The sequence below is a fragment of the Myzus persicae genome, unplaced genomic scaffold (assembly GCF_001856785.1).
Source record: "Myzus persicae strain clone G006 unplaced genomic scaffold, MPER_G0061.0, whole genome shotgun sequence".
Lineage (NCBI taxonomy): Eukaryota > Metazoa > Arthropoda > Insecta > Hemiptera > Aphididae > Myzus > Myzus persicae.
The window spans coordinates 1-12342 of NW_019103895.1; the positions used below are offsets into that span (position 1 = coordinate 1).

Here is a 12342-nt window from a genome sequence, read left to right on the forward strand (position 1 = left end):
TAGGAATAATGATATTGTAGTCTGCAGACTTTAATATTTATATTAAATACCCTTTTTTTATATTTTTTTTTATTTTGATTCTTAAAGTTCACTGGCCCGCGGGCACCAATGAATCCCTTCACATTTTTTTTTCTATAATTTAACTCTACTTCAATTATTTAAAAACATTTTAAAATTTTGATAACTACCTAGTGCCTTATAAATATTCAATGTTTCATAATCTAATTATTGTAAATAAAGCATTGAGTTTAGGAAAACTGATATTATAGACTGTTGTCTTTAAGATTTGTTTTTAATACACTTTTTTTCATAATTTTATTTTTTTTATTCTTAAAATTCATTTGCCCGTAGGCGCCCATGCCCCCCTTCCCAAATTTATTTTAAAATTTGAAACTTATCAAATTTATATATATTTTTTTTTATTTTGATTCTTAAAAATCATTTGCCTGCGGGCGCCCATGCCTCCCTTCATATTTTTTTTAAAAATTAAACTCTCGTTCAATTATTTCATAACCGTTTTTTAATTTATGATGGTCAGTCAGTGCCACATAAATATTCATTATTTCATTAGCTTATTATATGTTAGAGCGTGGTGGCGTGGTTCATAGTATTTTCTTATCTTTGTGTAATCGGGAAAGATATATAGCAATATAAACAACTTAACCAAAATATTTAAAAACTTTTACGCAAAAATGTCGAGTTGCCAAGTCGAAATTTTGAATCTGGAAGTCAACATTTAGAGTTTTTAATTGGAAACACTGAGTTGATAAGTCGAAATTTCGAGTTGATAAGTCGAAATTGTTACAAATATTTTTTTGTAAGTGGCAGTACAACGCTTCTGTATTTATGTATCCAAGATCCATCCAACCATCAGGGCAAAAATTATCTATATTTAGAACGTGCATGTCGATTGCGTTATCATCAGCAGCTGCTGCAGCAGCTGCAAGTTGTAGTTGACCGTGACGATAATAACGAATACGTTGTTTATTCCTCCATGGGCGGTCTGATAAGCTATATCAATTTTTGTTTTTTTTTCCCTTCACTACGGTTTTTATTTTATTTTCCCCGTTGATCTTGTGCAGTTGTGCATCGTTGCATGTGCGACCGTTTGTGTGTGATTTGCTCAACGACACTATCTAATCGAAGTTTGAATTTCGAACCGCCCGCAAACGGCACTCCTGAATACAATTCATAGATCTCGGCGTCCGGCGGTCACTGGTCGTCGTCAGCGTTTATTGCCGCACGCTACTGAACAGTGAACACAAAGGTTAGTGGGCCATCGTTTATTGGACGATTTACTACCGCCGAGAATGTTGAAAAACACTTTCCGATGTTCACGATATTTTGCTGGCGAACTAGAGTGTTTGGATATTTTTCAGATGTGCACCCCGGGTGACAGGGACAGCGACAGCCCCAGTCCAAATGCTCTCGGTGACTTGCGTTCGTTCAGGTTCTCCAAGAAGCCCAGTTTCAGTCATGAATCTGCCGCATCTGGATCATCATTGTGTGTTGACGATGCCCCAGGTAATTGTTTTGTCTTAAGTTTATATTATACATTTTTTTTTTACAACGGCCTCTTTATTTGGAAAATCTGCACTCATAGATTATGATTAACCTAATTATTCCACATATTATTATCAAATAGGAACAATGTTCAAACCGTCAGAAATTGTCATTATTTATTGTTCTGATTTAATTAATGATGATAAGGTGGTTTTTTAATTTTTACATTTCTTATTGTACAGTTTTAACTTTAAATTAAATTATATATTTTATGTTTTAGTATTTGTTAGACAGAAAAAGTTGCAAACAATTATTTTGTCATCTGATGAAGATGATGATAACACAGAACCTCTCTTGAATGGAGATGGCTCTCATCTCATTGAAGAAGTAACTATAAAATCACCATTATCTAACATTAGCTTATCATTGAATAATATTTATTTGTTGGATTAAGATTGAATTTGAAGACACAGCAGAAGATCATAATGTATCTAGTGATGGCAGTAGTGATCATGCACTAAACAATGTCAATGGTTCGATCAAGTCTTTTAACAATATAGATCAAAGTACAAGTGATAAAGATTACATGAAAATTACAAAAGTTCGATCTATTATTGATAAACCAAAGGCAACTCCACCACCTGTTGCAATGCCTTCTAGAAAACGTTTACAACCACAAACTAAAAGTAAATTCAAATATAATACTCGAAATCAATACTATGATATACCTAAAACTAAAATATAAAGCAACTTATATTACAATTATAACAATTGTTAATAATTTAATTATTATTGTGGGGTTGTGGTGGGTAACTCATGGTAATTATTTACAATTTTTTATTGTTAATACATTTTCATACATTTAAACATTCTTTTTATTATTGTTATGAACATCAAATGTCAACATTTAAGGAGACCCTTATATTTCAACCTGTTTCTTAACTTTCGTTGTTAAGTGGGCAAGGATTTTTGAGGTAAAATTTGAAGCCAAAATTAATAACCATAAATTGAAAGCTTTTTTAATAAAATATAATAAATTATACACAATAGTATATTACAGTAGCTGCTACGATAAATAGTTTTAAAAAAGTACTAACTGTTTGTTCTAAATATGTAACTTTATAAATTACCATTTTCAAACAAAATAAACGTATGTTAATGCACAATTAATGTATAGTTTAATTTAATATATAACTCAGTGTTAATTTCTAAATATTCAATAATCATATAAGTTTCTGTTATAGATTAATCTGATTTTACTGTCATGGTTTGTACAAAATGGTTTTAGCAAAATATCAAATAAAATAATGTTATGGAAGTATGATCATAGTCATCAATTGGGCTAGTTAATTGGTTGCATATACTTTTCAAACTTTTAATATGAACACTTGTTATAATGATAATAGTGCATTAGGTTATATATTCAGCATTTTATTAATTTATTATTTTTTAAGTTTACTTAGTTTAATACTCACCATTTATTTTAAAATATAATTTACTTATTTTATCTTATAATATCCATGTTGTAATACACTATTTGCTGATGTAGTATTTTCAATGAGTAATAAAATTATGTTTATGTATTTTTAGAAAGGAAACGTATAAAAACTTCTGATGGTGATGACAGTGATTCTGATGCTGAGGTTGATGATGAATATAAAGAGTATGTTCATTTTTAATTATTATGTTTATATCACAGTATATTATAATTTATAATATACCGTGCTTTATATTTATATAATTTATAATTTTTATTGTTCTTGTGTTTAGTGAAAAGAATTTTGTTAAAGACAGTTCCTCAGAAATGAGGCAAAAAGCTTTGGCACTGTTAAACACATCCAATGAAGCAGAACTAAGAGTAGTGAAAGGAATGACGACTAAAAAATTTGATGCTATTGTTGCTCTTAGACCATTTTCAACTTGGTATGATGCTGTAAGTGGAAATCATGGAAATGTGCACGTTGTTGTGAATTAATTATAATAATACTTATTTTCTTACAACAGACTTGCAAAGCCAAAAACTCGCGCATTATTGGTGAGCAGACTTTACAAAATGTGATGCACATGGTCTCTTGCCAGGAAATCGTCACACAGTTAATGAAGAAATGTGAAATATTAGCATTGAAAAATGGAAATTCTATTACTACCACTAACATGCTTATCAAATCACAACCAGAGAGCTTAAATAAAGAGTATGATATTTCTTTTTTTATAGTAATTTTGTTTGACTAACACAAAAGATAGGTTACAGCTTGCAGGATACCAGATGATAGGACTTAACTGGCTCATGTTAATGAATACACAAAAGCTCAATATGATGTTAGCTGATGAAATGGGCTTGGGTAAGACTGTGCAAGTAATCGCATTCCTAGCTCATCTCAAGGAGACTGGTCGCACAATTTCTGATCTGCCCCAGTTGATAGTTGTACCTGCTTCAACTTTAGGTACTTTATTTATAAATTTGTGTGTCTTATGATTGAAACATTTTTTTTCTCTAATTTTAGACAACTGGTACCAAGAATTTAAAAGGTGGTGTCCAACTATGATAGTTGAAAAATATCATGGATCAATGGATGAAAGAAGGTACATGCGAACAAAATGGATAAGAAATGGATTTGGTGACATTGATGTGGTATTGACTACGTATGTTTAATAAATAATGTTTTATGAGTATTAATGCGTATTGATTCTTGATGTTAATCTGTATTTACAGTTATAGTTGTGCAGCAAATTCTCCAGAGGAAAAAAAGTTTTTTAAAACTAAAGAATTCCATTATGTTGTATACGATGAAGCACATAAGTTAAAGAATATGACGTCACTGACTTATGAAATTTTCTCTAATTTTAATGTAGGGAATAATTTTAGTGTTTTTTTTAATAATATTTATCTTTATAGTTATTGATTTTGTTGTAGGGCAACTATAAGATATTGTTAACTGGTACACCGCTGCAAAATAATTTGTTAGAGTTAATGTCACTGTTAATATTTCTTATGCCAACATTATTCCGAGGAAAAGTGGATAACATTAAATTTTTATTTTCTAAAGGAACGGTAAGTACTTACAATAGAAACAGTTGAGGTCTAACATATTATTATAAATGTATATAAATCAAATATAGAAAAATACTGGTTCAAAATATGAAATGCATCGTATTGAACAAGCAAAACGAATCATTGAACCATTCATGTTGAGACGTTTAAAAGCAGATGTATTAAAATCGCTGCCTGTAAAAACATTGGTTGTCAACAATGTTGTCATGACTGAACACCAGAAGACTCGTTATAACACACTAGTAGATGAGATTAAAGAAGCTACCAGAGGCAAAGAAGTATCAGACAACAGTCATATGATGTGGTTAATGATGTTGAGAAAATTGACTAATCATCCACTTTTATTGAGATATCATTTCGAGGTAAGTTGTAAGTTATTTGATAATATTTATTCTGCTATTTATGAAAGTTCAATTTTATTTTTTATTTCAGGATGACAAATTGTATAAAATGGCCAAGTTATTAGCGATAGAACCGACGTACAAACAAAAAAATGAACAATACATTGCAGAGGATTTATCATTTATGTCTGACTTTGATTTGCATAAATTGTGTACAGACTATAGGGTATTTAATTTGTATGATTAATCTTTGTTAAATAATTATTCTCTACTCTCTCTTACAGTGTCTGAGCAAATTAGGATATGACCTTCCAATTCAATTGTTTTTGGATTCTGGCAAATTCAAAGTTTTAAATGAAATTTTGCCTGATCTCAAAGACAGAGGCCACCGTGTTCTCATATTCAGTCAGTTCCTACAAATTTTAGATTTATTAGAAATATACATGTCACATTGTGGTCATTCTTACTTAAGGCTAGATGGTTCTACTCAAGTCCAAGAAAGGTAATGAGAAACAATACTTTAAAATTCAAAAATATATTATTTATTAGTAACCAATGTTAATGCATGTATGTTTGACAAATAGACAGCTGATGATCGACTTGTATAATATGGATGAAAGCTTATTTGCCTTTTTATTGTCAACTAAAGCTGGTGGACTGGGAATTAATTTAACAGCTGCTGACACTGTCATCATACATGATATTGACTACAATCCTTACAATGATAAACAAGCAGAAGATCGGTGCCACAGAGTTGGGCAGACTAAGTGAGTTTTTGAATAAATGTTTTGGTTTTCTTGTTTAGTGCGATCCCTAGAATAATCATTGTATTATATATTATTATTTATTGACCACTCCTTCCAAAATATAGGTTTCTAATGGGCTGTAGTGGTCTGGTGACTACAGGTGTCGTTGAGAGGAATAGGATGAGGTGTATTTAATTAATATTGTAATGCTTGGTGTATGATGTAGTATTTATTATTATTTAATAAAAGAAACAAATGTAATTTAAAACTGTGGATCGAATAATCTGTGCCAGAATATTTGTCGCAGAGAATTATTCAGTGTTCAGAGAAATATTGAGTTGATTCGAATATTTTCTAAGTCCAAATAATTAACTGTTCGAAATTATTCTAAGTCCAAAATAATACAATCAAAAGACTGACTAGCTTGAAGGTGCTCTGACTCGTCTGGTCAAATTACATCTGAATATGGGCTGTTCGGGGGTCTCCTATGTAGGCCTACCCTCTACTTCTTCTAACCCTCTTGGTATGAGCATCATTCCCATGGATGCTGTGTCCGCCGGCTATCGTTCCAGGAAATACTAATGGCCCACGCCCTGAGTGCGCATCCTGGGCGTCTCAATGTGTATAGTCAAATATCTATTAAGTGGTATTCAAGATTACTATGCACCAACAAATTATTATACGTGATTAAGTATTATTATAGTACTTCCGAGAAACAACCGACTTGGTTAAAATATGCTAACCTTTTATTTACTTAGCATCATGTTTATTATCTTTAAACGCATCGCATCCCTCATATATTGTGTATAACCTGTACCTGGTCTATACGCCTGTTATTACCCTGTAATTACTCGTTATGCGTGACGTTAGTCTATAGCATTAACTCGTCTTTATCTCTACCAATAAACCACCTTAAATATTTATCACCAAGACTTAGACAAACATCTCTTAAAAACTATTGTATAGTATTGATTTATTTGAAAATTTTTGATTTAAAATAAGTTATTAAAATATTCTACCTATGAGTTGAATCAGAATATTTGTATTAATATGCTGTAAATTTAAGAGAAAAAAACTAGCTTTGGGGTAATATTTATTTCTTTTCTTGGTTGTAACCCAGTTTATTATTTAGACATGTTGCCTGCATTATAGTATGAATATGGTTGACCCCTACAGTCTTCAATTTACATTTTTAGATTTTTTTTTTGTGTACTTCAAGGAACTTAACAAACTTGTTGAGATTTAGTCACAGCCTGAAATAAAAATTAAGGGGTCCACTGTCTTACCTTAAAATATATAGAAAGCAACTAAAGATAACTTATCAGTTTAAGAAATCTGGCATAGAAATATAGAATTTAAAACTATAGACAAATATAAGTTTTATTTTATTTAATTAATAATTGTAGATATTACTTTTTATGTATAAGTTGTTTAAGCTACTCAAATATGGTTAAAGATAAGTATGAAGTTCATCTACCCTTATGATATATTGTAACATCAATTTATCATATTTAGTTTTTTAGCTGACATTTATTAATTACAACTATTACAAAGTTATCATTAAGAATTTTTTGATTTATTGGTCACATCTTAGGAATAAGTCACGCAATAACTATGAAAAAATATTATTGTTACTATTCTACATAGAATTTAACTACAATAACTTATTAGTTATTTCAATATTTATTTATAATATGACTCATTTATCTATGTGACAAATGAAAATAGATATTTTTCTGTCTATCATAATCAAAATGTTAATCAAAATACTTTGTTAATGATAAATTTAATTTTTATGTTGATTAAAATATGCAATTATATTTTTCTGCCGTCATAACTCATAATTGATTAATGCTAGTAGACTGAACGTCTTATCCTATTAATATATAAACCTATCTTATCCTGATGTTAACACATTGGCTGCCATGTGACTGCCGTTAGACATAGGATTTGTTTATTGACACCAAACATATTTTTCCTTATTAAACCTTATTTGTATATACCATTTTATCTAAAAAATAAAAATAACATGTTTATAACGCCAAGTGAATTGTAATTATTCCCACTAGGCCACTGTGCTATATTTAGTACATTATTGTAACGCAATGGAAAAGTTAATCATTTAAAATTTTCATTTATGATTGCTGGCGGCCATGTGGCGTGGCAGTCACAAAAGATATAAGAATTAAGATGACTGCTGGCGGTCACATGGCGTCAACGTGTTAAATGCATCATTGAATGAATTATATTTATCTTTTTCAGACCTGTCAAAGTGATCAAATTTATCAGTAAAGATTCCGTTGAAGAATCCATGTTTAAGGTAGCACAAGATAAATTAAATCTTGAACAACAAGTAACAGGAGGTGGAAATGGTATGGTTTATTTAATAATTATTAATTGTATAAGTATTTTATTCATACAAGGACATTTTTTATACTTTTTACCAGATGATGAAGAGCCTGATAAGAAAACGATGGCTCAATTATTAAAAATATCTTTGGGAATTGAAGATGTATCGTCATGATACAATTTGTATTACTGTTTGATTTATAACTTCTGTTTATATAGAAAGCTGGTTTATGGACGCTTCAAGTGTACTGCCAACATTAAAAAAAAACTTATCAAAGTTTTTTTTCTTATGATTTCAAGATTTAGGTTGAATCTATTTTATTTATTTTTTTAAACTTACCGTTTTTTATATAACGATATTCATAAACAACTGTACAATTTAAGTTAGATATTTTTTAAAAACAATTTCCATAAACAAAACAACATTGTCATTGGTAAATCGGTATTTTTAATCAATGTTATTTTTACAAATATCGTTCATATTACATTTTAAATATTAAAATTATATGTATATACATCATGTTATGAATAAATGGATAATAAGTATCAATTATTTTTTAATCATTGATTTAGAACAAGTAAAAGCTAAAATGTCAAACTTCAGGGGGGAGGGGCAGTAGAATTAATTTTTTCTTCAGATATAATATTATTTAATATTTACCTATCTAGTACCCTAGAAAATTATTAATTGTATATTAGTTTTATTTATATCAATTTGTAAAAAATGTATACCTTATCCTATTTTATTATTATTTTTTACTGCTCTAAGTGATGAAGCGCTTTATTTTTTTAGTCGGAAGGTGACCATGGGACAATCGCAGTTTAATAACTAATACTAGTACCAATTGTCCATTGGTCGAAATAAAATAAAATAAATTACATTTTTAATAAAATAAAATAAAGCCATTTATTAACTGTAAAAACATCATGCTCTAAAATATTGAATATGTAATCAGTAATCACACACATAGTTCGTCGGTACTTATCGACGTTTGTTACTCTTCTCCTATTACATTGGTAGAACAGGTGTTTCATAAAAAATTTTACTATAGTTCTTGAGTCTATATGTTTAGAGCTGATGTATTGTTTTTAATTTTACAGTTGTACACTAATATTTATTTTTAATAATAAACTAATCTTACAGTGTAATTTTGGATAATAATTTACATAAATTGATTTTATTTGTCAATTAACAATGGTAGCAGAGGAGAAGTATTGGTCAACCAGAGCCTCCTCTGCTGTCGGTGGAAAACACCAGAAAAATACATAATATTCTACATTCCTTCAATTAATGTAATATGTTATATGTAGTATTATTTATGTTACGATAAAACAGTTTAATCAACTAATTATCTACGTCGAACCAATTCATTTTCAAATCAACTATATAAAGTCAAGATTAATATCAACGGCTAATAGTAGGTACTTAAATTAAGAAGTTATTTTGTTAATTATAAAACTAATTATCTTTTAACTAACTACTGGCCTAGTTTATGTCCACTTTTGCATACCCAAAGAGAATAATACGTTTATTTAATTTTATAATTATCTAGATTCTAATTTCTAGTTAAGTACATGTATTTTATTTATATTTCGGGACAAAAAACCAACTACCAACGTATGTCGTATAATATGCTGATACATTTATTCATCCGATGCTGCAATTTATGGATAATATCCGTCTGCGAAGTCTCGTAAAGTCGTAAAGTATGACCGCGGTATAAATCCTTATTTTTAAATCGATTGGTTTATTATTATAAAAAATATATAATATGATTATTATTTTGGCATAAATTATTAAATTCAAATTGTGTTGATTTCAACATGAATTTTGAATATCATAAAAAAAAAATGATTTTGATTTCTTCGATGGTTTTTATATCGATATTTAACATTGACTTCAAACCCTATAACAGAGGCGGGAACCTTATCGCAAGAAAGATCCATTTTTTTCGAAAAATTTCAAAACCACGATGTCCAGGGAGCCGCACAGGTTTGAACAACCTTTTTTTTAGTTGTAGTTGTTAGTAGGGAGTCTGCCATAATTTGTTCTTTTAATATTGCTACATTTTCTGTTATATATGAATTATTTCATTGTTATTTTTAACTGAAAAAAACATGTAGTCTACTTTTTTTTTTGTTGAATAATTATTAAACCAATAAACTATGCAGTATATTGTTATATACGTCTTATACTTTTGTGTCCATAAAAGTTTCAAAATTTCAACCAGATAAGACCACTATAATCGCCTCGGCAAAAATCTGACTCGATTTTCACAAAATGTACGGTTACACAGTTAGGTACAGCGTTTATACGATACAAAACACAGACTGAGCACTTTTATTCTACATTGAAACTTCCAAATAACGGACACTCTCGGTCACCTTGATTGTGTCCGTTATTTAGAGGTGTGCGCTATTCTGAAGGAAAAAAAATAACTACGTAATATGCACAACATGTATATAATATGTATGGTATGGTATGTATATGTGTAATATAATAATTAATGGTATGTATATATTAATATATTTTGTATTATTGTAATTATAAATAAATAAATAAATATCAATTGTACATATTATTGTTTATTTAAAATAATATGATTTCGATTCTCTTATCCATTTTCAATCCAGGTTTTGTAAAGAGGGAGTCTTTATTAGCTATGATTTCTGCGATTTGTGTTTTGCTATAATTAAACTTTTTTACGAAAGCACGAATACCCATATTTGGATTACGCGATCGAAATTCAAGAATCTCAATTTTTCTTTTAGACTTAATCTTTTTCTTTTACTAGCCATCTTACTAACACAAGTTTAAGAACACGTCCGTGTGTTATAGAATCTTAAACACAAATAAATACGAGTAAGATAACTTCACAGAACATGAATCGAAAAAATGGTTTCAACGTCGCGATAGTGGACGGATAAAATAAACAATACTATACTACACTGTAGGTATATATGTAGTACAATAATTACAGCGGTTCCCAAACTTTTACGACCACGGCACCCTTAAAAAATTGTTTGTGTTTCGCGAAACCTTAATGTCTAATCCAACTCAACTACAATTTTTGTAAATTAAAAAAGGAAAATCAATTCCTTAAACTCTCAAGTCCAAATAATATTTAAATGATACTGTTAATGACTTTTCATTATTAAACTTAGTTTAAAAAAAAATTTTCAATCAAACATTTTTTAAACAACAAACATTAAATAAACATAATTTTCTCAATAATCTCATACATCTAACGGAACCCTTGACATTGTCCCACGACTCCCACAGTCCACGGAACCCTAAGGTTCCGCGGAACACAATTTGGGAACGCTGCAATAATATACAGTAAGCAAATTAGATTAGGTAGATTGTTATTTTTTTTAGGTATCTCACGATTATTTTATATTTAAGAGAACAATTGTCAAAATCAAAATTTAAATTACCCTAAAAGTGTGCGTTGTTTAGAGTGTCTGGCCCCTATTTAGGGGTTTTACTATACAAAAATCGTAAAAATGTAAAAACGTCCGCTATTCGGGGGTTTCCGCTATTTAGAGGTGTTCGTTATGAGAGGTTTCACTGTATATCATAAAAGTAGAATATTGTGTACATAAACAAATAATTAACTTCTAAATAAATGTATATTATAATAAAAAAAATCGGACTTTCATGACATTGAAATTTTTTTCGCCGGACTTTAAGGTAGAATCCCATTGTGGAGATGTCTCATTTCATTATTTGTTTCAAGTGAGTCACCTTTTTTAGGGTTCCGTACCCAAAGGGTATAACGGGACCCTATTACTAAGACTCGCTGTCCGTCCGTCCGTCCGTCTGTCACCAGGCTGTATCTCATGAACCGTGACCTAGACCAGTGGCTTTCAACCTTTTTTGGGTGGCGACCCCCCATTTTTATTTTTTTTTATACTGCGACCCCCTTCAAAAAAAATGTTGTTTTATTCATCAAAATTTGATTTAATTACTGAAAAAATATTTATGTTATACGATTTTGATTAATTTACACTTAAAAATTTAATTAATTCATAATACAACATTATTTTAAAACAATACAAGCATATACAATAAATTTAAATATAAAAAAAATACATAATTAACTATATTTTATTTTTAAATAAAATGGAAAAATAATTTCATCTATTATTTTTGGCGACTCCCAAACCTATCATTCGCGACCCCCAGGTTGAAAACCACTGACCTAGACGGTTCAAATTTTAACAGATGACGTATTTCTATTGCCACTACAACAACAAATACTAATCATAAAATAAATATTTAAGTGGACTCCCATACAACAGACATGATTTTGTTGCCGTTCTTATTATAGTTAATGGTACGGAACCC

General features: G+C 29.5%; 1 protein-coding gene across 1 annotated transcript; it reads left to right on the top strand.

Annotated features, from left to right (window-relative positions):
• The first annotated feature begins 1045 nt into the window (after positions 1 to 1045).
• LOC111036038 (SWI/SNF-related matrix-associated actin-dependent regulator of chromatin subfamily A containing DEAD/H box 1 homolog) lies at positions 1046 to 8541 on the top strand. Its single transcript, XM_022317926.1, has 17 exons — positions 1046 to 1267; positions 1380 to 1524; positions 1784 to 1890; positions 1958 to 2189; positions 3094 to 3166; positions 3274 to 3436; positions 3508 to 3695; positions 3748 to 3947; positions 4008 to 4146; positions 4217 to 4352; positions 4418 to 4555; positions 4624 to 4917; positions 4988 to 5122; positions 5181 to 5398; positions 5481 to 5663; positions 7905 to 8014; positions 8090 to 8541. Exons 2-17 carry the CDS (start codon positions 1380 to 1382, stop codon positions 8164 to 8166), a joined length of 2538 nt encoding a protein of 845 aa, XP_022173618.1. The 5' UTR covers positions 1046 to 1267; the 3' UTR covers positions 8167 to 8541.
• Positions 8542 to 12342: the final 3801 nt, after the last annotated feature.

What these genes read in the sequence shown, in the direction of transcription:
- LOC111036038 (XM_022317926.1), top strand. Translation starts at nt 1,380, where the DNA reads ATGTGCACCCCGGGTGACAGGGACAGCGACAGCCCCAGTCCAAATGCT. An exon ending in TTTACAACCACAAACTAAAA is followed by an intron (nt 2,190 to 3,093) that starts GTAAATTCAAAT and finishes ATGTATTTTTAG; the next exon opens with AAAGGAAACGTATAAAAACT. An exon ending in AGTAACAGGAGGTGGAAATG is followed by an intron (nt 8,015 to 8,089) that starts GTATGGTTTATT and finishes ACTTTTTACCAG; the next exon opens with ATGATGAAGAGCCTGATAAG.